This window comes from Panthera pardus, unplaced genomic scaffold, assembly GCF_024362965.1.
Source record: "Panthera pardus isolate Hobbes unplaced genomic scaffold, ASM2436296v1 HiC_scaffold_26, whole genome shotgun sequence".
Taxonomy (NCBI): domain Eukaryota; kingdom Metazoa; phylum Chordata; class Mammalia; order Carnivora; family Felidae; genus Panthera; species Panthera pardus.
In genome coordinates this window covers 33,483,755-33,511,554 of record NW_026526832.1, presented here as the reverse complement: position 1 = coordinate 33,511,554, position 27,800 = coordinate 33,483,755, and the positions used below count along the sequence as shown (strand labels likewise).

General features: G+C 58.2%; 1 protein-coding gene across 1 annotated transcript in view; it reads left to right on the top strand.

The window, feature by feature from the left end:
• Positions 1-24,258, top strand: part of HPCAL1 (hippocalcin like 1) — a 104,540-nt gene extending 80,282 nt beyond the window's left edge. Inside the window, 4 exon segments of the mRNA XM_053891162.1 lie at positions 17,785-17,853; positions 17,855-18,181; positions 20,571-20,691; positions 23,363-24,258. Coding sequence (XP_053747137.1) covers positions 17,803-17,853; positions 17,855-18,181; positions 20,571-20,691; positions 23,363-23,448 — 585 coding nt within the window. The 5' untranslated portion in view covers positions 17,785-17,802 and the 3' untranslated portion in view covers positions 23,449-24,258.
• Positions 24,259-27,800: the final 3,542 nt, after the last annotated feature.

The following is a 27,800-nucleotide window of genomic DNA, read 5'->3' as shown; positions in this document are numbered from 1 at the left end:
GGGGGGGGTTCTACCACTCTGTGGGGTCCTGCCTGCGGCTGGCCGACGGGGATTTCACCCAGCTCAGTGGGAAGAGCAGGGAAGACCAGAAGTCGGGGAGCAGGGGACAGCCTGCCCAGGACACCTGAGGTGGTCAGGAACCTGAGGCTCTGAGATGGAAAGAACCCACCCAGGTCCCGTGATCAGCTCGGCTCTCGCCCTAAGCTGGCCCGTCTTTCTCGTAGGTCCTTTGACCTCGGGTGCTTTGATTTGGGAATGTATCCAGTGACGGGAATAGGGCATTCCCGAAAGCTCCCACCTCCTAGGTCCTGCCCACCTCCCCCTCCCACAGAGGGGAAAGAGCTGCCTTCCCAGGGCCCTGGGGCCGAGCCTCCCTACCCCCACCTCCCTTCGCCCCCAGCCCTCCCCATGGTCTCACTGGGGCCTCTGAAAGCTTGGTGCAAACGCTGCCCCCTTCTCTGGCCCCACCTGCGTCCTTCCAGGCTTTTCTCTGCCCTCTTGTGGACTTCCCCCAGCCCCTCCACTCTGCCGCCCTTCCCGCCTCCCCAAAAGACTGACCACGGGAACCCCTTTCTCGCTCACAGCCCCGTGATCCTCTTGTCCGCCAGCACGGCAAGGCCCTGACCAGGCCCGGCCCCCCAGACCCGGAGCCCAGCTGCTCTCCCCTCAGTCAGGGGGTCAAGTCCACAGTAATTAGCATGACCTGCCAACTCTTGGTCTCTTTGAATCCACCACCCTCCTGGCCCCATCTCAGGCCACCGCCTGCTTTGGGTTCTAGGCAGGATCCCGGGGAAGCAAAATGCCTGTAATGTTCGAATGCCGTTCTGACCCCAGGGCTGCACCTGTTACCTGTCCTCTGTCCTCTAGAGGCACTCTGGAGGGCTCCTGTGCCACCTGTTGGCTCCCCCGCCAGGAGGTGCTGGCTGGGCACTGAACAAGCCCTCCTGAGGGCCCAGGACCCCGCTGCCTCTGCTGTGGCGTCTGTCGCTCTTGCCGGGCTCCGTGTTCGGCTCTGTTCCCAAGTGAGGAAGTAGGTGGTGAGTGGGAGAAAGGCCTCTGGCTTTGGGTTTGTGTCCTCCAGATCCTACTGGGTGCACTTAACAGCCTCCCCAAGTCCAAGTCTCCTCTGTAAGAGGATTACTCACACCTCCCTCTTGGGGTGGTTGTAAGAGTGGAGGCCGGCAGGGGTGGGGGTTGGCGGGGAGCCTCAGCTGCCTCACAGCCCTTCTTCCTCTTCCTCCTCCCCGGCTTCTGGTAATTATGACAGTGACTGTCATTAGTCATCGGCCCTGCCCTGCCCTGCCCTGCCCACCCCAGTGCTGTGAGCACCAGTTGAGGCCAGGGGTGTGGGGTCTGTTGCCAAAGACAGAAGGAGGCAGCACGGGGGAGGGGCCAGGCCCAGCCCGGGAGAGCCCACCTTCTAGATCCTAGAAGCATGTAATTCTCACCTTCCCACCGAGAAGGGATCCCCTTTAACGCTCAGCCGTGAGGCTAAGATTTGGACCCCAGACCTATTGAAGTGTGCGTATTTCCACCCTAATAAAGCCCCTTAAGGTTGCTGGGTGCCCAGCACGAGACCCAGTGCGCCCGAGGGGGCAGCAAGGCCGGGAGGCAGGTGCCAGGCTGCTGCTTCCCTTTGAGCGGACGTGAGCGTTAGCAGGTCAGATCGGCAGACTCCCAGCACCCCCCAAACGTTGTCACTTTCAGACCAGGCCCAGACACCCCCGCACTTCTCCTTGCTGACTGTCCCCCGAGGAAGCCCGCATCCCCCGGGTGGGGGGGGGCTCCGCCTCTCTTGTGTGGATGTTGAATGTTGGGGGTGTGCCCTCTGCCTTGGTCTTCCTGAGGGAGGAGTGTTTCTCCCACCACCCTGCCCTTCCTTCTCTCATCCGTCCTGTTCCCCCTTGTGAACGTGCTCCCAGGGTTGGGACCATGCTCCTGGGGGTTGGGACCGTGTTCCCAGGGATTGGGACCGTGCTTCCGGGGTTGGGACCGGAGCTCCAGGCGGGGCCTCTGCCTCGGGGGATAGATTAGTGTGGAAGGTGCTGCCTTCACCAGTGTCCCCTCCTTCCTTCCTCAACTCTATGGGAGCTGCAAGATGGGAGGGGGAAAATCTGGCTCTGTGTGCAGGCACGCCTCGGAGACCCTGCAGATTTGGTTCCAGAGCACCGCAGTAAGGCAAATATCCCAATAAAGCGAGTCAATGAATGTTGTGGTTTCTCAGTGCATATAAAAGTTATGTTTATACAATACTGTAGTCTACTGAGTGTGAAATAGCATTAGGTCTAAAAAAAACCCACCAGTGTATATACCTTAATTTAAAAATACCGGGGCACCTGGGTGGCTCAGTCGGTTAAGCGTCCGACTTCGGCTCAGGTCATGATCTCGAGGTCTGTGAGTTCAACCCCCCTCTGTGCTGACAGCTCAGAGCCTGGAGCCTGCTTCGGATTCTGTGTCTCGCTCTCTCTCTGACCCTCCCCCATTTGCTCTCTTTCTCTTTCAGAAATAAATAAACGTTCAAAAAAATTCAAAGAATACTTCATTACTGGAGCCCCTGGGTGACTCGGTCGGTTAAGTGTCCGGCTCTTGATTTCAGCTCAGGTCATGATCTCACGGGTCGTGAGATCGAGCCCCGCGTGAGCTCTGCTATCAGCACAGAGCCTGCTGGAGATGCTCTCTCTACCTCTCTAAAAAAAACCAAAACAAAACAAAACAAAACAAAAAACCAAGAAAATACTGCTAAAAAAATGCTAATCATCCTCTAAGCTTTCAGGGAGTTGTAATCAGTGATCACAGATCACCGTAACAAATATCATAATAAGGAAGCAGTTTGTCCTTTAAGTAGTGACACGGCCCCCCCCCGCCCCCCGCCCCCGCGAAAATTTCATGGTTGCTGCTCACAGAGATTTGGTTCACCACAGTTCTTCTGGAAGATGTTAGGTTACCTGGGGCATGGAGATTTGGGATTTTGCAGAAGAGGACGGGAGAGCGTGATCCCGGGCTAACCTCCCCTCTGGGTGTTGGGCTTGTCGCCCCCCTAAAGTGTTGCCTAGTCTGCGGGTTCCAGCTGGGGCCCGCGGAGAGCCGTTCTCCAGGCCTTTCTGAGGTAGCGGCCGCTGCAGTTTGGAGGCAGGACGCTAGGAAAGGGGAAATCCTTCCTGTGTTGCCAGTTGAGGGTTATTTTTGCAGGGACTTGGGATGACTTTGCAATATCACTTCCCGTGGGCGTCCCCTTCACCCCTCAACCACAGGGGCAGACCCTGCATGACAAGTGTTGTGGGCAAATGCCGGCGACAGTGCATGCACCTGCACACACACACACACACACACACACACACACACACACACACCGTGAGCCTGCAGACTTGGCTTGGCATTCTGATGGGGGCGGCGGGGGCGGGGGGTGTGATGGGGGCGGCTGTTGTCCTGGCCCGAATCAGCACTGCCAGCACCGGGCAGGAACTCACTGCCCGTCGGCATCTCTGAGCCTCTGCCGCGGGTAGGTCTCTCGTTGTGTCGTGGAGATGAAAGGCAGAGACAAGTGGGAAGGGGGCCGTCCCTGCCAGTGAGTCTGTGCTCAGCGCCCAAAGGGCGGGACACAGAGGGAGCCTCTGCAGTGAATGAATGGATGGGTGATCGAGCCATGTCCCCACGATCTCGCTGCTTGCTGGCACCTGGGCTGGGGCCTCTGAGCCCGGTCCGAGCCCACACAGGGCCTCCCTTCTCTGCGACACAGGCGTCTCAGGGCGGCCCGCACCGATCCTCTCTTCCCAAGGCCCGGATTTCCGGATCAGCCCAGACTGCACGTGTTCTGTCCTGTGGCCCCCTTGACGATTCCTGGACCTGACAGGCCGTATGTGCAGGTTTCTAGCTGAGAAGGACGCCCTGGGAACATACTTAACAAAGGTTTGCTCTGGTGGCTGTGCCTGGGGCCTCATAGCGTGTCCAGGAGACTGGCTCTTTCTCTGAAGTTAGAGACTATCTGGGTCGGAAAGTCACGGACGGGAAATTTGGAAGCCTGGAATGCCAGGATGATGGGCTCCGTGGGCCGCAGATCACTGTGGAAGGGCTGGGCCTGGGGAGGACATGGGGGGGGGGGTGCGGTGTCAGCCGGACCTTCTGACCTCCCTCCCTGACTTGCTTCTTCTCCCCAAGTGCCAAGCACCGTGTCCTTCCTGTGTTTTACGCACCGTGCTAATCGGTTGTGGGCTTATTCCCAGCCGTGCCCTGGGTGAATGGAATTCAACGCTGTGTCCCCGGGGGTCGAGGGCAGGAAAGGACGCGGGCCGCAGCCCGAACGCTCAAGTCTGTCGATTCCTCCCCGAACGCTGCCTTCTTCTGCGCCCCCTTATCCGGCCGGCACGGGAGCTCGGTGTCCGGCTAGTGTAGGAGCTGACTCGGCCTAGAAAAGAGGGAAGGCATTCGTGCCTTGCCTTCCCAACCAGACAATAAGCAGCACGAAAGCATCTTCTCCTTCTGCGTATCCCCAGCACGTAGCGCTGTGTTTTTCACCTGCTACGTGCCCTGTGAATGCAGGCTGATCGACACTGGCTGTGTGTGAGTTTGTACCTTGGTCTCAACTCTCCCTGCCGAATCTGTGGCTTCTGGTGCTGTGATTTAAGGAGTAAAACCGGCAGGGGCGCCTGGGTGGCTGTCGGTTGAGCATCTGACTTCAGCTCAGGTCGTGATCTCATAGTCCGTGAGTTCAAGCCCCGCGTCGGGCTCGGTGCTGACAGCTCGGAGCCTGGAGCCTGCTTCGGGTTCTGTGTCTCCCTCTCTCTCTCCGCCCCTCCCCTGCTTATGCTCTGTCTCCCTCTCTCTCTCTCTCAAAAGTGAATAAATCTAAAAAAAAAAAAACTTTTCTTTTAAAGAGTAAAAATGGCAAAGGGCAGCTTCTGTGAGCTGTCTGCACTCCTGATTATACACACGCTCTCCAATGACAACCGAAGGCTGCAGCGGCCGTGGCCACCGAGGGGCAGCCGGCCCGTCACCATTTGTGAGCCTCGTGTGTGAGCCGGGCTGATGCCATTGATGTTGAGAATGACTTACTGTTTTTATTTCTTCCCAAAGACATTAAACACGGATCAAATAGCATATGAGATGATGATTCACTGGCAGATTCCTTCCAAGTTTAAAAACAAAAAAAAAAAAAGAAAGAAAGAAAAAGAAAAAAATTTTTGGTTTAGTGAGCTGAGCCCCGAGTGGTACCAAACCAGCATTTGGTGGCAGCCCTGTCCCCAGGAGCTCTGCCGTGGGGAGGGACCTACATCCCAGCGAAGCGAGCGGACTTCCCAGCTGCTGCAAACGCGTCCACTGGGGCTCAAACATGCCTCGGGGTCCACACAGCCCAAAGTCCTGATTCCCAGACAGGAAAGCAAGGCTGTGAGACACATGACCTTCCGGGCCTCTGACTCCGCTCCGAGGCTGGGAGTGAGCGCTGTGCTAATAACAATTAACTTCTCTGCTCATACACATGCCGGCTTGCCTCCCTCACAGCGCTGGGTCGGGCCTTACCCTTTTCCTGAAAACGAATTCAGAGGCACCTTTTCAGACGTTTTTTGACCCGGACTTGACAAATTTGAACTGCCCTTCGAGTCATTAGTCTGAATTCCTAGGATTTGATGGCATTTTTTTGCTTCTGTCCCCGAGCTGCCCCACCTCCCCACACCCTACCTTTGTTAATCTATCCATTGGTTCCATATTGTTCTGCACTGTTCAGTACTGTGATGTTATTGGTGCCATATGTTATATGGTTATTATGTCACTGCTCATGAAGGGGCCTCGTGGCTCTGGAGGCCTGTCCCCAGCCTGCCCTGGCAGAGCGCGGCTCCGGCATGTTCTTCCCGGGAGGCTCACGGCGGCTCCCTGTTGATGTCCTCAGGTTCCCGTGTGCAGTGAGGTCCCGGTGTGCAGTCTAAACCGGGTGAGGGTCCAGACGTGGTGGAGGGAGTGAGTGAGTGAATGGTAAACGCGGCCCAAGCTCTTTTCTCTAAGATAAGAACGAGCCCAGGAGGGAAGCCCTCGTGGTCCCAAACACTGATGTGCTGGAAAGGCCGTCGTCAGCACCCCCCACCCCTGCCCCACCAGGCCTGTGTTCTCCTCCACTGGGAGCCGGCGAACAGACTGAGGCTTTGCACAATCAGTGGGGGGGGGGGGGGGGGGGGGGGGGCACACCAGTATGGGCGTGGGGCGTGGTATATACATAATGTATGCGCCGTGGGGTGTGGAGGGGTGCGGTGTGGGGATGTGTTGTGAGTGCACACCCTGTCCTGTGCAGATCTGAGCCGCCCAGGCTCCTCGGAACACTGGGGCTTGCTCTGGGCGAATTCCAGAACTCTCCTTCCGCACCTGCTGCTTCCCCGTCCTTGAGGGGCGCGTCCTGTGCAGAAACCGTCTCCTCCATGCACCACGGGCCCGAACCAGGCAGAAGCCACAACTGAGTCCCCGGGAGACATCTGGCCCGTAGAGAAGAGCCCAGCCTCTCCCTCAGGGGCTCCCCCTCCTGCCCCATCCCCCCGGGGGGCTCACAGTGTCCCACGGCCGGCAGGGAAGGAGCAGCCCCCACTGGGGCTCTGCCCTGCCGTCATAGGCCTGTCCTTTTCTTCTGTCCTTTTCTTCTCATTTTCTCTGAAGAACAGGAGTTGGAATTTCACTGACCCGGACCCGCACCGGTTGTGTCTGGGCCGCTGGGATCCCGGGTTTTCATGCTCGGTGCTGGGCCCGCGGGCGAGAAGTGGCCGTAAGAAGTGCAGGCCACCCACGAGCCCCGGCCGGCCTTGGCCTCGGCCTCCAGCCCGGTTCTGTTCGATACTGCAATTAAGCCCATTAAGCGCGTCACCCGTTTCTTTTCTCCTCCAAGCTGTGACGTCACCTCTCGGTATTTGTCGGATGCTTTCCAGTTGTCGGTCCTTTTACACCCTTCAGTTTCCCGTTATCTTCACGGCTACCACAGCAGCAGGTACGGACTGTTCCTCAGGAAACTGAGGCCCCGAGAAGTTATGAGAACAGCGGAGGCCGTAAGGGAGGCAGGGGAGCCCGGCAGGAGCCCAGGCTGGCTATTTTCTGCGCATCTGCTGCCCGGCGTGGCCCTTTTGTGCACGGCCACCTCCCACCGGGCATTCTGGTCCCGTGGACAGAGGAGCGCGTGGAGACTGGGCCTGGCCCAGGGCGCCCTCTGCCTCCCAAGAGCTGTGCCGCTGACCCGGGTGTGCGGACACTGCCCCCTAGGATCCGTTTCCCTCCTGGGGGGTGTTGTCCGCCCTGGTGTTCCGACACCTGGCACAGAGGGGAAACGGAAACGTTTGCCGGGGTGAGGGAACCAATCCAGAAATTTCACCGCCCACGCCAGCCCGGCGGTGAGCGGTCTGTCCCCATAAGCCTCAAAGCTCACACAGGGATGGTCATACGTGGCAGTTTTGGCTTTCAGTCTTGTTTTGGATCCTGCCTAGAGTTCTTTTCCTGTTGTTAGCAGATTCTACAAGGGGGAGGATTGTTCTCTTGGGCATTTCCTCTTCCTCTCCCCTCTTCCGTCTTTCCCCAGAGGCTCATTTCTGTCTGTTCCACTAACCTACCTTCCTCCGCTGGGCAAGCAGTTCAAAGGGCTCCTCCCCGCGATACTCAAGTGGCAGTGATGTTGGGTCGAGGCGGGGGGGGCGCCGCCACTCAGGTGACCCCTGCTGGAGGGCGGCAGTAAGGCCCCTGGGCCACCTACCGAGCTGGGGGCATGTTCACGGGGGAGGGAGGAGATGGGCACCGGGTTGGTGAAGGGAGCCTCTGGCCTGACACACCCAAGTCGGGCCCTCTACTCTGCTGTGGCTGTGCCTGTGCCAGTAAATGGAACTTTCCAAGATACCAAGTCTGAATTATGGAATGCCCCTTCTTGGAGCTTGAGGCCTAAGCAAGAGAGCACTTTACCATCCTGTTCCATGATACGTTCCTTCCCGAGTCCCGGATCCTGGCGAAGTCACAAAATATTAGAGCAAGAGGGTCCTAGAAGAAGCCCATTCACTCACTCGTCGGCTCATTCACTCGGGCATCGTGCCAGGCCCTTGGAACGACACATAACCATTATTTCAAATCTATTTATTGAGCACCAGTCGTGTGCCAGGCCCTGTTCTGGGCAACAGAACAGGGGGTGGGGGGGCCAATGTATTTGAGATGGGTTCCTTGGAGGAGGCACCCCCAAGAAGATGCAAAGACGTGGACGTTGAGGGGGTGCGCCTTGAGACCAGGTGTAGGGAACAGCAAAGGCAAAGGCCTTGGGGCCAGAACATGGTTTGGCATGAACGAAGTATTTATTCTCTTCTCAATAAGCTCACAATCTAATGAAGGAAGGACACAAGGAAACGGTGTTACACAAGCTGAGGTCATATTAGAAATAGGTTAAAAAATGGGAAGGGGGTCAGAGGGAAGAGCAATTTTCGGGGCCCAGGACATACATCCCTGAATAAGGAGCGTCTGAGTTGGGCTTTGCTGGTTGAGTAGAAGTTTGCTGGGCAGCCGAGGCCATGAAGCAGTGTTTTCGGAGGCACACGGTATATAGGGAGGGACACACACAGTTCCTCTTCCTGTTGGCATTAGCAGCTTCTTCGAGGGACAGAACATTGTCTTGGGGATTTTTCTCTCCTTTCCCCCATTTCTCCCCCCCCCCCCCCCCACCCTGCGCCGTCTCCCAGCCCTCACTTAGGGCATTCCAGTCTCGGCTAAGTGGAAAGGAAGGTTCGGGACCGGAAGGGGAGTTCTCTGCCTTGGCCAGCTCCCTCCTTCCCTCCTTTTATTTTAAAGCTTTAGGAAGTCCTGGGGAGTTAAGCTGCTGGCGATGGGTACAGAAGTCAGGAGGGTTTTTGGTTCTCAATCAAGTTCAGTTCTCAATCAAGGTCACGGGTCTGGAGCCCATCCAGCCGGTAAAACTGGATGCAGCAGGTTTTCAGGAAGTCCTCTGAAAATGAGCTCCTGGAAGTCAGTGAGCTCAATCTGGATCTGGGCACGCCCTGTTAGCTGTCCGCTCCCAAGGGTGTCTGTCACTGACCGCCTCTTCCCCCAGATGTCGCCCAGGGGCTTCTGTTCTCCCAGAAGTGGAGGAGGACCACCCCCTTTCTGCCGCTCCGTCACCTTAAGGACCTAGGTAGGCCGTCATTGCAGCTGGCCTCTAGCAGAGGTCTTGAAACTTGTGGGACTCACTTGTGTCCTTGTGAATGAGATGTGAATGCCGTGGGCACCCTTTCTTTTGTGGGCACCTAGGAGTGAAACAAACAGACCCCTCCCAGCTGGGTGGCAGTTTGCAACGGGCCTGTAAACAGGGTGCTAACGGGCTTCAAGGGTTCTTGTTTGGTGGCCCCAGATCTACTGTCCCAAGGAGCTACCGAGTGCTGGCAGCCACTAGAAATACAGAATCGGCCGCATTCATATGTAATGTTAACTTTCCTGGTAGGCCACGTTAAAAAGGTAAAAAGGAACAGATGAGATTCACGTTACCAACATGACTCATTTAACTCACGATATCTCAGACGGTATCGTTTATCATTCCACATGTAATCGGGATAGAAAAATGACTCTGAGATAGTTTACATTATTTTTTATGTATTGTCAGAACCCAGTGTGTATTTGATACTCTTAGAGCACATATACGAATTCAGACGGGCCACATCTGACGTGCTCAATAGGCACATGTGGCTGGTGGTTACTTTGTTGGACGTGTCTAGCTTATAGACAGAGAGACTGAGACCCCTCCGCGACGTGGAGGTGGCTTGGTGTGGGGGGCGGGGTCGGGAAGGCGGGGTCTCCATTTCGGTCCGAGGATCCTGCCTGCCTGCGCCCTCTAGCGTCCGCCCAGCCGCGTTGCAGCCTGAGCCGCCCCAGAGCGCGCCGTTCCCTTGCTTTGGTTCTGACAGCGGTCACAGACCCCTTGGGACAGGACTGGCCCCTCCCCAGAGCAGCTGCGCTAGAAACCAAGGCTGCATGCGGCTTGCCTCTGACCCGCTTACTTGGAGACAAGAAGGACGGATTCTCGGCATTAGTCCGTTTGTTAATGGGTCACCAGGAGAAAGAACCAGGTCTTATGCTGCATGGGAAACGGCACAAATCGCCTGTTTTCTGCTTGTCCCTCCAGCCCCTGCTTTCCTGCTCTACCCCAGACAGAGGAAGCAGTCATCCCCAAAAGCCCTCTGGTCCCTTGAAGTTCAGATTCGCAGCAGACGCCCTCCCAGCCTCACCCGGAGCGTTGGCCTTTTGTAAGGACTTGGTTCCTCCAGCCTTTCCCCGTCTGTCTCTCTCCAAGTGTTTGTAAATCTGCGTGGCCCAGTGAGCTCTGGAGATCTCACTTGAAAGCATTTTAAAGCAATGGATGAAATGTGACCCATGCCACCAGCCAGCGTGGAGCTGTGATTAATGGCACATTCGAGCCCTTGGTTCCCAAGAGCCTCACCAGGCGGTTGGTAGAACTCTGCCATTAAAAAGGCTTTAATTTGCTGGCAGGACCTACTTGGGGTTAAATATTTTCCTAGGGTTCCCCAGCTACATGCGTGCTTTTTTTTTTTTTTTTTAATTTAGCACATTAAAAACAATAACAGAGTCACCGAGAGCCAGAGAGATGGGCGTAAGCGCTACATTAACCCCCTCCCCGTTCCTTCATTGCTGTGAATTAAAATGTCATCTTTGACATGCTCGAAAGGCCGTTGCCTGTCTGATCCAAGCCCTGCGTGGCCACGAGGCTTTTCAAGCCAAGTGAGAGGTGGCTCTGATCCCAAATTGATCACCCTTCCTGGCACGTCCGTTCTTCGCCCCATCCGTCAGTGGAGAGGAGAGTGAGATTTTCTGGTCTACCGATGAGGGTTGGGTGTTTGTTTGCCTGGCCACCGGGGCCGGGGGAGGGAGGGGACGTTGCTGCTGGGAAATGGGGGTGATGGCTTTGTCTTTGCAGAAACGCTGGCTTTTTGTCGTCTGTCTTTCCAGCCGGCCAGTCGTCAATAAGGTTGGTGCCTTGGCTTAATTAGTAAGAGAGAGGTCACCGTGCGTGCAGGGTTCCGCTGTCCCTCGTCCCTGCGAGGCCGCTTGCTTTGGGCTGAGAGCCTCCAGGAGAGAGCTAAAACGAGGCTCTTGGTATTAACCGTTTCGTCCGAGTCTTTGGTAAGCACATGTGAGCCGGTCCAGTGAGGGACTGGCAGTGCACGGGGAGATTTATTTCGTATTCATGGGCTTACTTCATGGCGGAGTGGATGCCAGCTGGGGGCACCGTAGTGGCCTCCATCACCGCCCATGGACCTAGGCAATGAAAGGAGAAGGTCACAGACAAGCACGTGCCCCGTGGAAGCCTCACTTCTTTGTCTCTAAGACGGAGATGACGTTGCCTTCTCCCGGCCTGGCCAAGCATGACCCCCACCTTCCCAGTGCCCTAGTGTCTGGTGTGTGCTCCCTAGAGGTGGCCTGAGTTTGTTTGTTTACATTTATTTATTTTTGAGAGAGAGAGAGAGAGGAGAATGCAAGCAGGGGAAGGGCAGAGAGAAGGAGACAGAGGATCCAAAGCAGGTTCCTCGCTGTGAGTGCAGAGCCCGATACGGGGCTTGAACTCACGAACCGTCAGGTCATGACCTGAGCCGAAATCAAGAGTCGGCCGCTTAACTGACTGAGCCACCCAGGTGCCCCGAGGTGGCCTAAGTTTTGATTCCTCGTGCTGTCTTCCTAGGCAAACTGTCTTGTCCCCTCCATGGAAAAGGAGTGATTCCTCCCTGGAGCTTCCCCCCCGCCCCGTCACGTTACATCTTGTGCCCCATCCATAGGTGCCTGTGCCATAAGCAGCCCAGAGCGCTGAGAACCAGGGTGCACATTCAGAGGGCCGGATGGGCTGGAACAGACCGCACGCACACCCCCCCTGTGCACCCAGCCTGGCACCAGGCCCCGAGAACAGGCTGAGAGCCGGGGCGGCCTGCACTCCTGGGCTTGGGATTTGGGGGAGCAGAGCACCGGCTGGTGGACACGTGTGGGCAAGCATCCCCACAATTAAATGGCTCAGGACACGGTGTGGGGTGTGGTGAGGCACACAGATCTGTAGACCACACGTTTCCAGATTCTTCCAGGGAATCCTGTACCACCTTCCCGGACTCGATGCCTTTCTTCAGAGAGGGTCACCTCTTGGGAGGAGAGCCTTCCCTACGTCAGCTCCAGGCATAGGAATCTTCGGCCTGGACCTCTAGACCCAGGGGTCTTAGACTATCAGAGCGGGAAGGAGCCCTAGTCCTGGAAGGAGGCCCCCTCACACCACACTGTCGTGATACTCAGGAAGCCCACGGAGAGGGAGGGGCTGGGAGTCTGGATTCTCAGTCTTGTGTGTCACCCGAAGGTGACACACTGGGGAAGGGTCTGGCCAAGCACGAAGTTGCTCCCCAGGCACATCACCGTGCCCTCTGCCTGTGACCTTCTAGCTTTGGGTTGACCGGCCTCGTCCCTCTCCCGGATCTGGTACCTTCCTTTCCATAAACACCTGTTACCTCGGGCAGAGGAGGTGCGAGGAATTTGGCATTTCTGTGGGGTCTGTGAGTGTATACATCACACACGCGTTCTGAGGCAAACTGATAGCATTGTTCGGAGGGGCGATTTGGTGTTCAGGGAGGTGAGTGGGTCCTAAAGGGACCGATCCTGAGCCCTCAGAGCCTAGCACTTCACAGAAGCCCGCTTGTTTCCCTGGTGAAAAGGGCGGGGTTGCTAATCAGGGCAAAGGATGTGCCATTAACGACCCAAGGTGGCTGTTTGTGACCGTGTTGCCCTGCGGGGCCATGTGGACCCACCTCCCCCGGGCTGCCCTCAGCAAGATGTGGGGCCTGAGCCGAGTGCTGCCTTCGCCTCCCGGGCCTCTAGGGCTGGTTCCCCGCTGGTAAGGTGGGACTGATCTACGCGAAGGGCCTGACAGTAAGCCAATTGTCCCACAGTCCATGGACCTTCTGGCTGTCCCTGCTGCTGGTGCTCAGGAGTGAGGTTGGGGGAACCGCACGGTGCCCGGCACGGGCTTCTGCCCCACTGTTGTTGCTCAGGTCAGTGCCCAGGGACAGCTGTCTTAGTGTCCCAGGGCTTTTGCAACAAAGTAACAAGGACCGGGCAGCTTCAAGAGCAGGAATTGATTTTCTCACGGCCCCAGAGGCCAGAAGTCTGAGATCAAGGCGTCAGCAGGTTCGGTTCCTTCCGAGGCCTCCCTTTGGCTTGGAGACGGCTGTCTTGCTGTGACCTCACGCGGCCTTCCCTCCATCTGTGTCCCAAGCCCCTCTTCTAAGGACACCGGGCCGATTGGATTAGGACGCACCCCAGTGACCTCATTTTACCTTAATTATCTCTTAAAGGCCCGGTCTCGGAATACAGTCACATTCCCAGGTGAATTCGGGTCACACGGGTCTAGAGCAGCGGCTGTCCCGGCCTGCTCGCGCTGGTCCTCCCTGGCCACACACCGCATTACGCCGTCCCCCGTGAGGATGTCAGGGGAGGGGGAAGCGAGGGAAGCAGGTGCAGACGAAGCCACCCGAGGTGCCGCCCGCTGTGTGCGTTGGGGGGGAGGCCCGTGTTCTCTACCCTCCGGACGCTGGCCGGGAGACCTCCCCAGTTTACGAGGAGCATGGAAAAGATAAGGGTTTAACAGCAGCTGAACTGATGAGGGAAATGGAAGATGAGCCCCTTTTCAAGCACAGGTAGCACCGGGCCGGAAGTGTGTGAAGTCTTGGCCGGGGTGGGGGCGGGGGGGGGGTAGGTCACGGCTGGGAGCCCTGGGTCGGGTGCTGCTCCGAGGCCCGTCACCCACCTCCTTGCTCTGCAGACACAGAGAGGTGGGGCTGCCTTGGAGAAGCCACACAGTGAGTCACCCCACCCTGGGAGTCGCAGGCGACCTGCCGGCCACCGGCCTAAAAGTTCTGCAGTCCAGAGTTTGCCGTTCAGAAGTCCTGAGTGACAGGATATGGAGGAGGCCGGGAGGCTGTTTAAACAGAATGGACAGGGGCGCCTGGGCGGCTCAGTCGTTAAGCGGCCGACTTTGGCTCAGGTCACGATCTCGCGGTCTGTGGGTTCGAGCCCCGCGTCAGGCTCTGTGCTGACAGCTCGGAGCCCGGAGCCTGCTTCGGATTCTGGGTCTCCCTCTCTCTCTCTGACCCTCCCCCCTTCATGCCCTGTCTCTCTCTGTCTCAAAAATAAATAAACGTTAAAAAAAAATTTTTTTTAATTAAAAAAACAAACAGAACGGACAGAGGCAGGCGTGCGGTGAGCAGGTTACTAAAGGGATCCTGACGGGAGCAGGGAGAATTCACTGGGGACAGCACAGAGGGCGTCCACGGCTCTGAGCTCCGAGGGCCCTGCCTGCTGCCTGTTTGCCCGCTCGGTGGCTAGTGTAGCTTCATCAGAGTCACCCTCGGGGGGCCCCACGCGGCACCAGGGGCCTCCCGGACTCGAGTTCCCCCTGTGTGTGTGCACGTGCGTGTGCGAGAACACGGCACCCAGGAGGCTGGCGTGGGCAAGAGGCGCCTCAGTGAGGGGACCAGCCTCAGGGGACGGGTGTCGGGGTCACACCCGGGGCTGCCTGGATCTGGTCCCCGCCTTGGAGTGCCAGGCGAGCCCGTGGATGGGCAGAGAAGGATGGGCACCTGGCCCGAGGCCCAGGCGGCTTCTCCTGTGCCCTCAGCTCCCATCCTTGGGTCTGGTGGGCAAGGGGCTTCATCTGTGGGGCTGAGGGGCGCCTGACCCAGCAGAGCCATGCACATGCGCGCCCCCCCTGGTGTCTGTCAGCTCAGGCTGCCCTAACAAGGTCCCACAGACCAGGCAGCTTAAACAGCAGGAACGTATTCCCTCACAGCCCTGGAGGCTGGGAGTCAAGGTGTGGGCAGGGGCCTCTGAAGGCTGTAGGGAAGCATCTGTTCTGGCTTCTGGAAACCTCCGGTGTTCCTGGGCTCGTGGATGGCTCTGTCTTCTCCACGTGGCTTCCTTCTTTACTGTCTGTACCCAACTGTCACCTTTTTCTAAGGACACCCCAATAATCTCATCCTAACTTCCTACATCCCCGTTTCTAAATAATGTTATAGTCACAGGTCCTAGGGCTTAAAACCTCAACATCTTTTTTGGTTTGTTTGTTTGTTTGTTTTGTTGGGGGAGTCAACCATAACGCGAGGGCGCCTGAGGAGACAGACCTGCCACGCTGAGCCGTCCCGGGCATCCTGCGCTCACAGTTCTGGGGCACGGGGCCCTGCCCGCCCGGCAGGGCTCTCTGGGCACAGAGCCATCCTGGTGTGCCGTCATCAGGCCCTCCAGGGTGACACCTGGAAGGACCCGGGAGCTCGTCTGGCTGGGGCCCCAAGAGCGATCGTAAAGAACGCAGAATCCAGAGGGAGCCCACATCTCCAAAGCTGGCTTAGAGCTTTTTCCAACAGGACAGAGATGTTAACGGGTGTCTTGATTGTCTGTCTTCTTCTGCCAGACATTTTGGTGTCTGATGTTCGATTTTCACTTTTTTTTTTTTTTAACGTAGCAACCACAGTGGTCGTGGAAAACATCTGAATTTCCAAAAGGACCGGAAGTTGAATCAGCTATATGTTAGCACCCGAACTTTTGGGGGGCCTCCCAGAGCGTGCTAGGAGGCCCACGCCACCCCAGTCCCTGGGGTGGCTCAGAGAGCTGGCCAGTGGAGGCACGGGAGATCCCCCATCTGGACCCTGTGGCCTCGTTCTAGAACACACTGCAGTTGGCGAGGTGACCTCATGGTGGACTCGGGTGGGGCAGAAGCAGATCCCCCTGCCTTGGTCCTGCCCTTGACATTGCCTCTCCTAACCAGGAAGCTGACAGCCAACTTACTCAGGCACTTGCTGGTGTCCACTGTTTAGGGCCAACCTATAGGTAAGAAAACAGAAAGAGACTGTAAACCCTGACTCTGTCAAAATACCAGTGCCCACGACAGAAGCTGATAAGGAAGGAAGGAGCGGCGGGACTGACAGCTTGATCTTATGGAGAGAGAACCAAGAGTCAAGGTGCTTGACCAAGAAATAGAGGTTTGGTTATTTTTATTTTTGTATATTTAGCTTTCGGATAGAAAATACATACACAGAGTTTGGCATTTTAAAATTTCTGCAAAAGGATTTACGGTTAAAAACTCCCTGTCCGGCTCTTGGCCGTCAGCCGTCTCTCTCTGGCCAGTGTTATGCCCTAAATAGGTCCTCCCAGACACAGAAATATGCACACAAATAGTGTTTTCTTTTTTCACAAATGGTAGCAAACTACGTAGCTGCTCTGAACTTTCTCCTTTCACTTAAAAATGCATCTTGAGGGGCGCCTGGGCAGCTCAGTCAGTTAAGCGTCCGACTTCGGCTCAGGTCACGATCTCATGGTTTGTGAATTTGAGCCCACGTCGGGCTCTGGGCTGACAGCTCGGAGCCTGGAGCCTGCTTTGGATTCTGTGTCTCCCTCTCTCTCTGCCCCTTGCCCCGCTCACTCCCTGTCTCTCTCTGTTTCAAAAATAAATAAACATTAAAAAAAATTGTTTTTTAATGCGTCTTGATCGCTGCTTCTCGGTACGTGATGACGGAGGCCTGCGTTATTATTACAGACAGCGGCTCAGGAAGCAGCAGCGTGCACGGGCTGTTCGCACAGGTCGAAGTGTCTTTAGCGACGTTCCTCAAAATGGGATAGCTGGGCGTTTGCAATTTTGAAAGACATTGCCAAACCGCCCTCCATAGGAGTTAGGAAGGGAACTTGAAGTGTATAATTTAGAGTTATAAAGATAACAAGTAAAAACAGGGATATGTGTCATAAAACCAATAAAGCCCAGGATGGGGACGAAGGAGGAAATGCCGGGGAGACGAGATGAACCACATCTGTTCCCCTTCCTGATGGGGATTCGGTGCATACTGTTCAGAGCTTACAAATACACAAGCCGTTCAGAGTGGTCCCCTCTGGGACTGGGGCAGAAGACATCTTCCTCTCACTGTGTTTTCCTTCGTGCTCGAAAAATGACGAAGCCATGTTCATGTGTTACTGCCAGAGGCAGCAAATAAAATGAGGCCGTGAGGTGACAGCTGTGTCCGTGTCTAATAGTGACACCACCCCAGGACCGGTCTTCTGTGCAGGCTGGGTGGGAAACCGCTGGGGGGAGCAGGTTCTGTGCTCCCACGGGTGCCTGGTCGCTTACGGGTGACATTTGAGAATCGAGGACTGTCCCGGGCCCCTCTAGTTCCACCCCGCCCCCCGCCCCCTGTCCCCGGGAGTTTCTCAGAGGCAAAACAGAGAGGGGACTCCTGAAAAGTTTCTGGACACCTGTTCTGAGGGGAAAGCCGGAAGGTGGTGCCTGAGAGAGGAAAGAAAGAACTATTCAGACCCCGGGGTCCGGGGGTGCGATCCACGTGGCAGGACCTTCGTCAGGAGGGTGAGGACTGAATCCTCAACTCTTGTACAGACCCAGTGGACACCTGATAGGCACCTCATTCCGCTGATTTTAAGTTGCGATCCCCCCCTACACACACACACACACACACACACACACACACACACACACACAGAGTCATTTCCACATTCCGGAAGTCAGAATGTGTCTTTCGCTGCAAGCATGGGGCAGCTCGGCTTTGCCAGGGGTGCGGGACTCAGGGTCCACCTTCCTGCAGGGTGTCCTAGACGGGCCGAGACCTCCCATGCACGGCTGGGTGGCGTCTCCAGCCCTCCGGGCGCGACACGCAGGGGGAGTTTCTCGGCCGCCCCACGGTGGCTGCAGGCGGCGGTGGGGGGCGGGGGGGGGGGGACGGGCCCCAGGTGCCCCCGGCTGATGGCCCTGTCTTGCAGGTGTAGCCGCCGGCCACCATGGGCAAACAGAACAGCAAGCTGCGGCCCGAGGTGCTGCAGGACCTGCGTTGAGAACACGGAGTTCACCGACCACGAGCTGCAGGAGTGGTACAAGGGCTTCCTCAAGGACTGCCCCACCGGCCACCTGACCGTGGACGAGTTCAAGAAGATCTACGCCAACTTCTTCCCCTACGGCGACGCCTCCAAGTTCGCCGAGCACGTCTTCCGCACCTTCGACACCAACGGGGACGGCACCATCGACTTCCGGGAGTTCATCATCGCGCTGAGCGTCACCTCGCGGGGCAAGCTGGAGCAGAAGCTCAAGTGGGCCTTCAGCATGTACGACCTGGACGGCAACGGCTACATCAGCCGCAGCGAGATGCTGGAGATCGTGCAGGTACGGCTCCGCGCCACGCCGGGCCCGCCTGCACGTGTGTGGCGGTCGCCGCGGCGTCGGGTCATTCTCGGCCGGGGCGCTCCCCTCCCCCACCCCGCACCGTGCGCTTTTGAAGGTGCCGGGCTGTCACCTAACCCGGCGGGGCCTTGCAATAGGAATGATAAGAGCCCGGGTTTCTCGATCAGTTGCTTGTATGCGTCAGGCCCGGGGCCTAAGGGCTCTGATCTGTTCTTCACGACCCTGTGCGCCAGCGCCCTTCTCTGCATTTCACAAAATCTGAGGCTCGGAGAGGTGATGCCCTAAGAAAGAACAGAGCTGAAAATTACAATTCAGGGGTCCCTTGATACTTGCGGAAGGCGCCTGCTAGGAGACCTTTTCGAATCCCCGTATTCGAGAATGCAGCCGGCAGCTTGTAATGTCCCCGGGAACGCGCAGTTGTAAAGCAGAACAGAAGCGTTAGTGGCCCCGGAATAAGTCAGACACAGGAGGAACACCTCTTCATGAGACCTTCTCGCCTCACCTTCGTGCCTGTCAGGAGCTCTGGCAGGTGAGGCTGTTTTCCAGAAAGAAACCAAGTTTTGTTCACTTCGCCAGAGGGGCCCCGGAGCTGCTCCTTCCTGGTGCCCCCCCTGTGCCCCCTCTCCTGGAGCCTGGGGGAGCCGGTTCTAGAATTCCTCAGAAGAGGCGTCCTCTACATGGAAGGAAGCAGCTTCTTAGCTCAGGAACGAAGTCTTGAGCAAAGAGCATCAAACCGGCCACGAGTGGCCTGTTTCTCAATAGGTGGTCTTCACAAAGAATAAATCGACACAGGTTTGGGGAACTCTGTGGTCCATTCGTCGCTTCCGGTCCGTAGCTATAAGGGGTGGGAGAAGTAAGAAATCTGTCTCCCCGGAATGTCTTCATCCCGCCCTACCCGTCAGCCCTTTTGCAACCAGGCATGCCCTTCCCCTGTCCCCTCGCATAGCTCCTCAGCTTGCCAGGTGGGATACCCATCCCTCCATCTTTCGCAGAACGGACTGGTGTTTTGAATTTAAGAAAAAAAAATTTTTTCATGTTTATTTATTTTTGAGAGAGAGAGAGAGAGAGGGAGACAGAGTGTGAGCAGGGGAGGGGCAGAGAGCGAGGGAGACACAGAATCCGAAGCAGGCTCCGGGCTCTGAGCTGTCAGCACAGGGCCCGACGAGGGGCTGGAACCCATGAACTTCGAGATCCTGACCTGAGCCGAAGTCGGATGCTTAACCGGCTGAGCCTCCCAGCTGCCCCAGAATGGACTGCTGTTTTAAGTCCTTCAGAAGCCTACCTACCAAGTCCTTGGAGGCGCTTGGTGCTGCCTTTGGCTCTGCACTTGGGCAGGAGGGGTGGCCCGGGCCCAGGAGGGTGTCCTGTCTCAGGAAGATGCACACCCGTGTGGCACAGCTCACCTGGGCCATGAGGCTGGTGGGAGACGGGACCAGGCCAGGCCTGCCCCTGCCCTGAAAACAGAGAGGCGGCAAGGAGCAGGGGAACATAATACATATGGGAAAACTCACTCAGGGACCATTCTTTTTTGGGTTTTGTTTTTGTGTTTTTAATGCCTGCTTTTATAATAAGTCTCAGACTTTTGCTGTTCTTGGTCTGTTGTTTCAGGAATGGGGGTATCAGTCAGGCCACTTGCACGGAAGCCCCTTCCTCCTTGCATGTTACTCTGATGGTCGCTGGCCTCCTCATGGCCCCTCCACACGCACGCCTGTGCCCACCACGGCACGGGGACGCGTGTCCAGGCTGGGCCCCGGGACAGAGACACACAGGGATGGCCCGTGGTGGTGGTGAGCCCGCGGATGGCAGTGCTCTAAAGAGAAGGTCTTCTATCCTTCTGGAGAGACCTATGCCACCTCACTGCTGCCTCTTTCTGGGCTGGTTTTCTCCCTATGGGTTTCAGGGACTAAATCTTTCCTGTTCTAGACTGACGTATGACACACATTAAGATGCTCACAGCTTTCTGTGCGGCATGTGGATCGTTGTACATATATGTCTGTGTGCCCACCACCCTCGGTGAGTTACGGACATGCCCAGCCCCCCAGAAGGCTCCCTCAGGGGCCTCCCCGGGCACTGTCCCACCTCCCACCCTAGACAGCCCCCAGTCTCAGCCCCCTGTCACTGTGGAGTTGTTTTGCCTGCCTTGAACTTCACATAAATGGGTCTGGCTTCCTTTGCTCAGCATGCCATCTGCGATAGTCACCGTGGAACATTCTAGAAACGTTCCTCTGGAAAGCTGAGGAAGGGTCCCGAAGGCTGCTACATCCCGACCTCTTCGTGCCTTGCCGTGAGCTGCGTGGAAGCTCACGCCGGCCCCATCTGCCCAGAAACATTCCAGAATCTCCGAGCACATCTTCCCCGTGTCTCTTTGCAGGCTATATACAAGATGGTGTCCTCTGTGATGAAAATGCCCGAGGACGAGTCCACCCCGGAGAAACGAACGGACAAGATCTTCCGGCAGATGGACACCAACAATGACGGTAAGGAGTGGGTGTGTGTGTGTGTGTGTGTGCGCGTGTGTCTGTGCAGGGCGGCTGAGGGCAAAGATGTGGTTGGCCCCTTCTGCGGCTTCCCGGGCCTCTCCCAGCCCACCCCTGGCCTCGTGCAGCTGTACTGAGGGAAGAAGCAGGATTCAGAGTCAGAGAGACCCGGTCCTGCATCCTGGCTCTGTCCTCAAGGCATGTCCTGTCCCCTGCCCCTGAGCCATAGTGCCCTCACTTCTAAAATGAGGGAGACTGTCAGCCCCATCGGCGTGTCCCAGGGAGGGGGAGGCACCCGGGGGGCAGGTGCATCAAGGGGCCCGGATGGTGGGAAACCTTTGCTTTGCTGTCATCCTGCGCTGCCAGGCTCCCCGGTGCCCCGTGGCCTGCAACAGCCGTGGCAGGGTCCCTGGGGCCATACTGCAGCAGGACTGGTGGGGACAGATGGGCAGTGGTGGTGGCCGCACGCGGAGGACATGCTCCGTGTGTCGTCCTCTGCCTCAGCACTGAGGCTCGGTAGGATCCATGCAGGGGGGAGGTAGCCCTGCAAGGGCGGGTCCGTGCCTCTTGCCGGCCCTGTCATCCTGGAGCTTAAATGCGTGAAGTGAATTCAGTGAATGCGTGAAGAAGTGCTCGGTAAAGTCTCAAGCGCTTTTGGCACATGAGTCTGAGGACTGAGCCAGCCCAGGCATGATGTTTACGGTGTGACCACAGGCGGCAGAGAGCACCCTGGACACATCGGACAGCAAGGGAAGTTTCCCAAACGCGTCCACGTGTCAAACAAGACCGCCTTGTGTCTGGCATTGCCCTTGGGCTCCCTTAAAACCCGTCTTTCACCCTCCAGGGTAGCAAGGCACAGGCTCCAGATGCCCACAGACCTGCACGGAGTCTTGGCTCGCCCGAGCCTTGGTTTTCTCCTCTGGGAAATGGGGTTGATAAATTCAGTCTCGGGCGGCGGTGAGAATTCAATGGGACGATGCCCAGGAAGCTCTTAGTGTCGCCCTTGGGCCCCTCTCCCCTGCCGGGACCCACGCACCCGTTCCGGGCCCAGCTGGGCCCTCACCGTGCGCCTTCCCTGCTTGTTGGTGAACCTGAGTCCGTGCACCGTGGGGCCGGGCCTGTGAGCCCCTGTCGTCTGTCCTGGGGCCTGGGGAGGGAAGGAAGAGTGGGTGTTGGAGGGATCAGGGCGAAAGCTGGGGTGCCCAGCCCTTGAGCTGGGGGGCCCTGCACTCTGTCTTATTTTCCGGCCACCCCGGGGGTCAGTGGTGCCCACGGGTTTTCTCCAGCACCACCCTGTCTTGTCCATACCCCCCGCCCAGCCATACGTGTGAACGGAGACTGGCTGCGTGCCAGGAGCGCCCCGACCACTGCCGGACGGACCCAGAGACGCAGATCATGCTCAGGAACCCCCAGAGCCCCCGAGGGCTCCCCTCAGCCCCTCACCTGCCCTGCTGTCTGCCAGGAGGAAGGGGCTGTGCTTTTAGAAGCTTCCCCGCCCCCCCACCCCCACCCCGGAGCCATCAGATGGTGGGGGAGTGGCCGGTAAAAGTCCCCACCAGCCATCAGGAGAGTAAGAAAACACAGTCGTCCTCCGTGCAAGCAGAGGGTCCTGGACGGTTTCTCCTCCTCTGAAGGGGGTGCTTCCCAGCCCAGCCTGGAGCCTAGAGGCTGGTTAGTCTCCCCAAGGGGCCTGTCTGCCTGCCCCCTACTGGGGACCCGCAAGAGGGGGTGTTCCTCTCCGGCAGGGGGCTGGCAGGTGGTCTCGGCCTGGGAGGCTGGATCCTCGCCTCCGGACCCCTCACTTGGCTTCCTGGAAGCCGCTCGCGGAGTGTGTCCTCTGGGTCAGGTCGGGGCTGGAGATCCCTGCCCGTGGTGGCATGGCACGGGCCACGAGCTCCTTACTCCCTTTACTGCTGTCCTGCGGGGGTACATATCACGGCCTCACAGCCGCAGACTGCCCAAGCATCAGCCGGCAGAGCACAGCCAGCTTCCCCCCGACGTCCTTGCCCGTGTGCGTCCTGGGAGAGGGGGGCAGTGACCGTGTGGGTCACGGTTTCTCCGGAACTCACTGAGGTTGTCAAACCCACGTTCCTATCTCTTCGTCCCAACAGTGGCAGGTTCGGCGGTGCGGGAGGGACAGAGGGTGGGGGAGGGCCGGCTGGACGCTCGGCAAGGCGGGTCTCCTCGAGTCCCCCACCCCAAAGGGTGACAGTACAGCAGCAACCAGCCGGTCTGCCAGCCAAGTGGAGGCCGGGCAGTGCCCGGGGACGCCCGGCTGCCCTCCACCCACCCACCCACCCAGCCGCGCTCCCCTCGGCTCTGAAGTAGTTATGGGTGAGAGGCGGAGACCGTGTTCTTTCTGCACAGCTCACGGCTTGCTTACGTAAAGCCTGGGGTGACTGCTAAAAGGATTTAAATTGCCCCACAAGCCACAGCTCCCGTCTTACTGGATATGCCCCTTAAGCTGCCCCGTGCTTTGCAGCGAGCGGTGACAGCAAAACGGGAGTTTCCAGGAGCGCCTGCGAAGGGAGCGGAGCCTCCCTTGGGCCCCGCTTCGAGAAGGTGCGAGACTTAGACCAGAGGGGGCGTCCCGGACCCGGGAGCCGTCTCCGTGACCTCTGGAAGCGCGAGGGGCACCGGGCACTGGCTCACCCCCTCCCCGTATCTCCTCTCTGCCGTCCCACAGGCGAAGAGTTCATTAAAGGTGCCAAGAGCGACCCCTCCATCGTCCGCTTGTTACAGTGTGACCCCAGCAGCGCCAGTCAGTTCTGAGGGACCCGGCGGTCCGGAAGGTTGCAGAGAAACACAGGCTCTGCCTCGCCGTTTCAGCTTTGCTTGCAAAAGTGGATGCCTCTCCTCCACCACTCCTGCTCTCCCGGCCGGGGCCCCGGGCGACACGCGGCACCTGCCCGGCCTGGCGGCTGCGCCTCCTCCCTCCCCCTGGCCTCCTCCTGCCCCGGCCCGGCCCCCCAGGGCGCCGCCCGGGCAGGTGTTTACACGCGGGGCTCATAGTTCTCGATTCCGGGGTGCCTCCCCCGCCCCAGGGGAGCCCAGGGCACGCGGCTGAGGACACTGATGGGACTTCCCAAGATGGAGACAAGGCGGGCTCATCCATCTCGCGATCGCGGGTGACCGTGGGAAAGCCGGGGACAAGAACGGAGGGAGAGGAGACGGGCAAGCCCTCCCCCGTGCATGGCTCCACCTCGCTCGTCCGTGGCCTCCGATCAGAGCTGCTCGCACGTACGCATACTATGGCCTCCTTTCTTTTGATATATAAATTATGCCCGTGGTGAGGTGCAATTGTCCCGTGTAGGTCCCGTATTTCATGCCTCCGTTGCCTGTGAAGCGTGGTTCCCTCGTGGCCTGTGGTCTCCCCTCCCGCCCCCCGCGCCCGGCCCCGAACCTGGTTATCTTGTGGTATTTATGCGCTCTCCATCCGCCCGTGTCAAAGGAAATGCATGCGTGCCCCTGTGCTGTGGAGACCCTCCCGTTCCACGTAGTGAACACAGGCGTCTGTGCAAGGGCTGTCCTCCCGTTGATTGGTCTGGCATTTCCTGTATTAAAATGATCAAATAAACGGAATCCTTGGAGTTGTCTGTTGGCCCCTGAGAGCCCCCCGTGGCTGCCCGCGGCGCTCCGCACTCGGCTCCAGGTAGATTCAGCTGGGTGCAGCTGCCGTTGGTAAACTGGGCCCCGCTGGTGTCCCCGTAGCTGTCACTGTGTCTGTAAATCCTGTGCAGCCTGTTCAATATCTGCCCAATGCCAAGAAATATCCGTGGAAATACAAGAGGACTGGTCCTGGCGGGGTTGACCGCCTTCCCCTCCGCCCGCCCCCCCCCCCCCCCAGCGTCTCCCACCCCCATTTCATCAACACAGGCCCGGCTGGAGGGCAGAGAGGGGACCAGGGGCGATCAGCACCGGCCGTGAGGGAGACCTGCCTTCTCAGCCTATGACCAGAGGGACACATGTGGTCCCAGCAGGAGAAAACCGAGCCGTAGGTGATTCCACCCGACTCACAGGTCGAGAAGTCCAAAGGCTGTAGGCTTGTCTAATTTCAGCAGCCTGGGCCCCCCACGTTCCCTCCACCTTACCCACCACCCCGCCCCCAGTCTCACACTCGCGTTTGTCTCGCACTTGTCTCTTTGGGGTCCCCACGGTACGGCTCACAAGGCATCCCACACAGGAAGAGAAGCAGGCCTGTCTTCTCTTCTTCCTGGAGAGGGGGGAGAACTTTCCAGAATCCTCCCCACCACCCCTCCCCTTCTCACCAGCTTCGCCTCTCATTGGCTGAAACCCAGGTCCGTGCCTTGGCAGGGGGGCATGAAGTGACCGTGACCGGCCAGGCAGGATACACCCTTGGCTCTCAGAGGAGGGCCCACCGTGTCCTTCAGGAACAGGACCGGAGTTCTGTTTCCAAGATGGGCACCCACAGTGTCCGTCACACCTGCCCGTGGGCTGCGGGGCCCTCTCAGAGCCTCAGCGTCTCCCCCTGTGGAAGGGGCGAAATGGAGAAGGGGGTAGTAGCTCGGAGCCTGCCTCACAGGCTGTCGGGGGACCGGGCTGTTTTGTTGGCTTTAGTCATCTTTTAAGGTACGTGCCTCCGTGTACAAACCATGAGCTGCCTGTAAGGGTGAATCCTGGGCCGGTGGCATTACCAGATCCCAGTTCGTGGGTGAATCTCCTATGTGCCCACAGCTCTGGACCTTGGTGGGCGGCACTCTCCAGGGGTGGGGGCGGAGGGAGGGAGGCCAGGTGACACGGGATGGGTCCAGCTTGCTGCCCAAGGGCAAGGTGGTGCCTTGATGACTCTGCCGGGCCCAGAGGCATCTCCCCTCCCAGTGGGGGGCTTGGATTTTGCAAAAAAGGTTAAGTCGGTAACTGCTTGTTGGGGAGAGGTGACATAATGGGAAGGATTGCCGTAGCGGGATCGTCCAGAGGAGTAGAACCCACAGGAGAGCTGCGCACGCACACGCACGCGCACGTGCACACGCACGGATTTACGATAAGGAATTGGCTCACAGAAGAGCCCCGGGAGGCGTAAGCTGGAGCCCCACCCCGGAGAGCTGATGGGCCTGACGGCCAGAGGTCAACATCCCAGCTCAAGACTTTCAGAGCGAAAATTTCCCTCACCGAGTCTTTTGCGTCAGTCAGCCCTTCAACGAACTGGGCGAGGCCCACCCACGTGGGAAGGGCCATCCGCTTTCTTCGGTCTCCTACCTAAAATGTTTATCTCATCCAGAAAGGCCCACGTAGACACGGCCAGAATAATGTTTAAGCAAATATCTGGGTACCCATGACCCGGTCCCACTGGCACAGAAAATTAACCATCCCAAGGGCTTCTGTCCAAATGTGGACGATGTGGTTCTGGGGGTCCTAGTGGACCCCTGCTCCAGCAGGAGCTCGCAGAAGTCAGGGGGGCAGTTCTGTGGGCAAGGGAGTCGCCCCAGAGATGGTCAGATGCCAGGGAGCTCAGCTCATCGGAGGGGGGAAGAACCCAGAACTGAATTCAAAGCTGTCTGGTCCGAGCCACCTCCCCAGCAGGAATCCTCTGGCTTGGAGCAAGCTCTTCCAGAGCTGCTTGCTAGAAGGTTCCTCCTCCTGCCCCTCCCTACATTGCAAATTATAGGCCTGGGCCTGCCCCTTCTTCCCTGCACCCCACCCTCCTACAAGGGTCTCGTCCTGCCTTCTCCTTGCCCCGGGGGAGCCCAGACCTCTGCCCTCCTGCACTGGGCACCTCACGTTGGTTAAAGCTCCTCGGAAGTTTCTTCTGTATCCCTTAGACTCTAGGACTGCAGAGCTAATAACGTTATGTGTCTAAAGCAGGCCTTCGAGAAAAATGGCCCCGGGCTAGTCTGCGTTTTCCATGACTCTGTGGGACCCCTGTGGTCCCGCCCAGAAAACACAGGATCCCAATGTGCCCCAGAGGCTGCGTGAAGGCTGTGGCTCAGCCCTCCATCCTTCGTGTGGACCGAGCACCCCCGGCCCAGGGTGATATCTCCGTGGAACTTGTCCAGTTGTTCTGACACCCGGCTCAGTGTCCTGTGCTCACGGATTAAATACAGCAATAGGAACAACTCCTGATACAGGAGAATGTTTAGAATCTAAGGAAGCAAGCCCCTGGGATGTGGAGGGGAGGGTGGGGCGGGGTGGGGGGAGCCGTGTCCGAGGCTGCTCATCTGGGCAGGTCGTGATCAACCCCCATGAGGGTGGTACTATCACCCCCTCACTCCGAGCCCTGGGTTTTTATGAAGGCAGCCTCAGACTTTCTCTCTTTGGGTAGGCTGGCCTCCTCTGTGGGAACCGGCATAAGTTGCCAAACCATGAGCCCCGTTTGCCGAGGGCTTCCTAGGACAGAGACTGCTCAGTGTATTGATTTCAACCTCCCATCGACATGCAACGTAGCATTACCGCCCACATGGTACAAACGGGCCACCTGGGGTTTAGAGAAGTGACTTGGTCCAGAAAGGGGGTGGCGGATTTGGGACCGGAACCCAGGTGAAGCTCCCGAGGGCCCAAGTTGTGTGTATCTCCTCCCAATTAGAGAATGGCCGTCAGGTAGCTGACTGGTCCATGCTTCCTTGTCAGCCCTCTGCAGCCACCTTCAGGGCCCCAAGCATCTGGGGAAAAGTCCCTGGGTCCCTAAGGGGGCCACATTTGTGGCCGACCCCCGCCACGGCCTGTGTCCTCCCAGCGGGCCTGTTCTCAGGGCCTGGCCCTGTACTGGGCACCGCGGGGGCCATCGGCTTCGTTCCCGACACTTGGCGGGCCCACGCTGGACGGCCGACACTGGCTTCCGGTCTGATCGCAGCTCCCTGAGGAGGGGACAGAAGCCATCAGCCTTCTGACAGGGGAGACCGCAGGCCCACGGAAGGTATTCTGGGGGAAGGGGAGTTTGTGTGTGAGTTCTTCCTGTCCCTGACCTTCCCCAGAGCCCCCCTGCCCTGGGCTGAGGGCCAGCAGTGAACAAAGCCCAGTCTGCCCGGAGGAGCCCGCTGGCCAGAGGGGAGACTCAGGCATCCGAGAGGAGAGCCCTCAGGCCACATGCACTGGGGGGATCTTCATGGAGTCCTGGTGCCTTGGCTTCATGGAGTCCTGGTGCCTTGGTGCAGCCCTCTCCTGGGCCT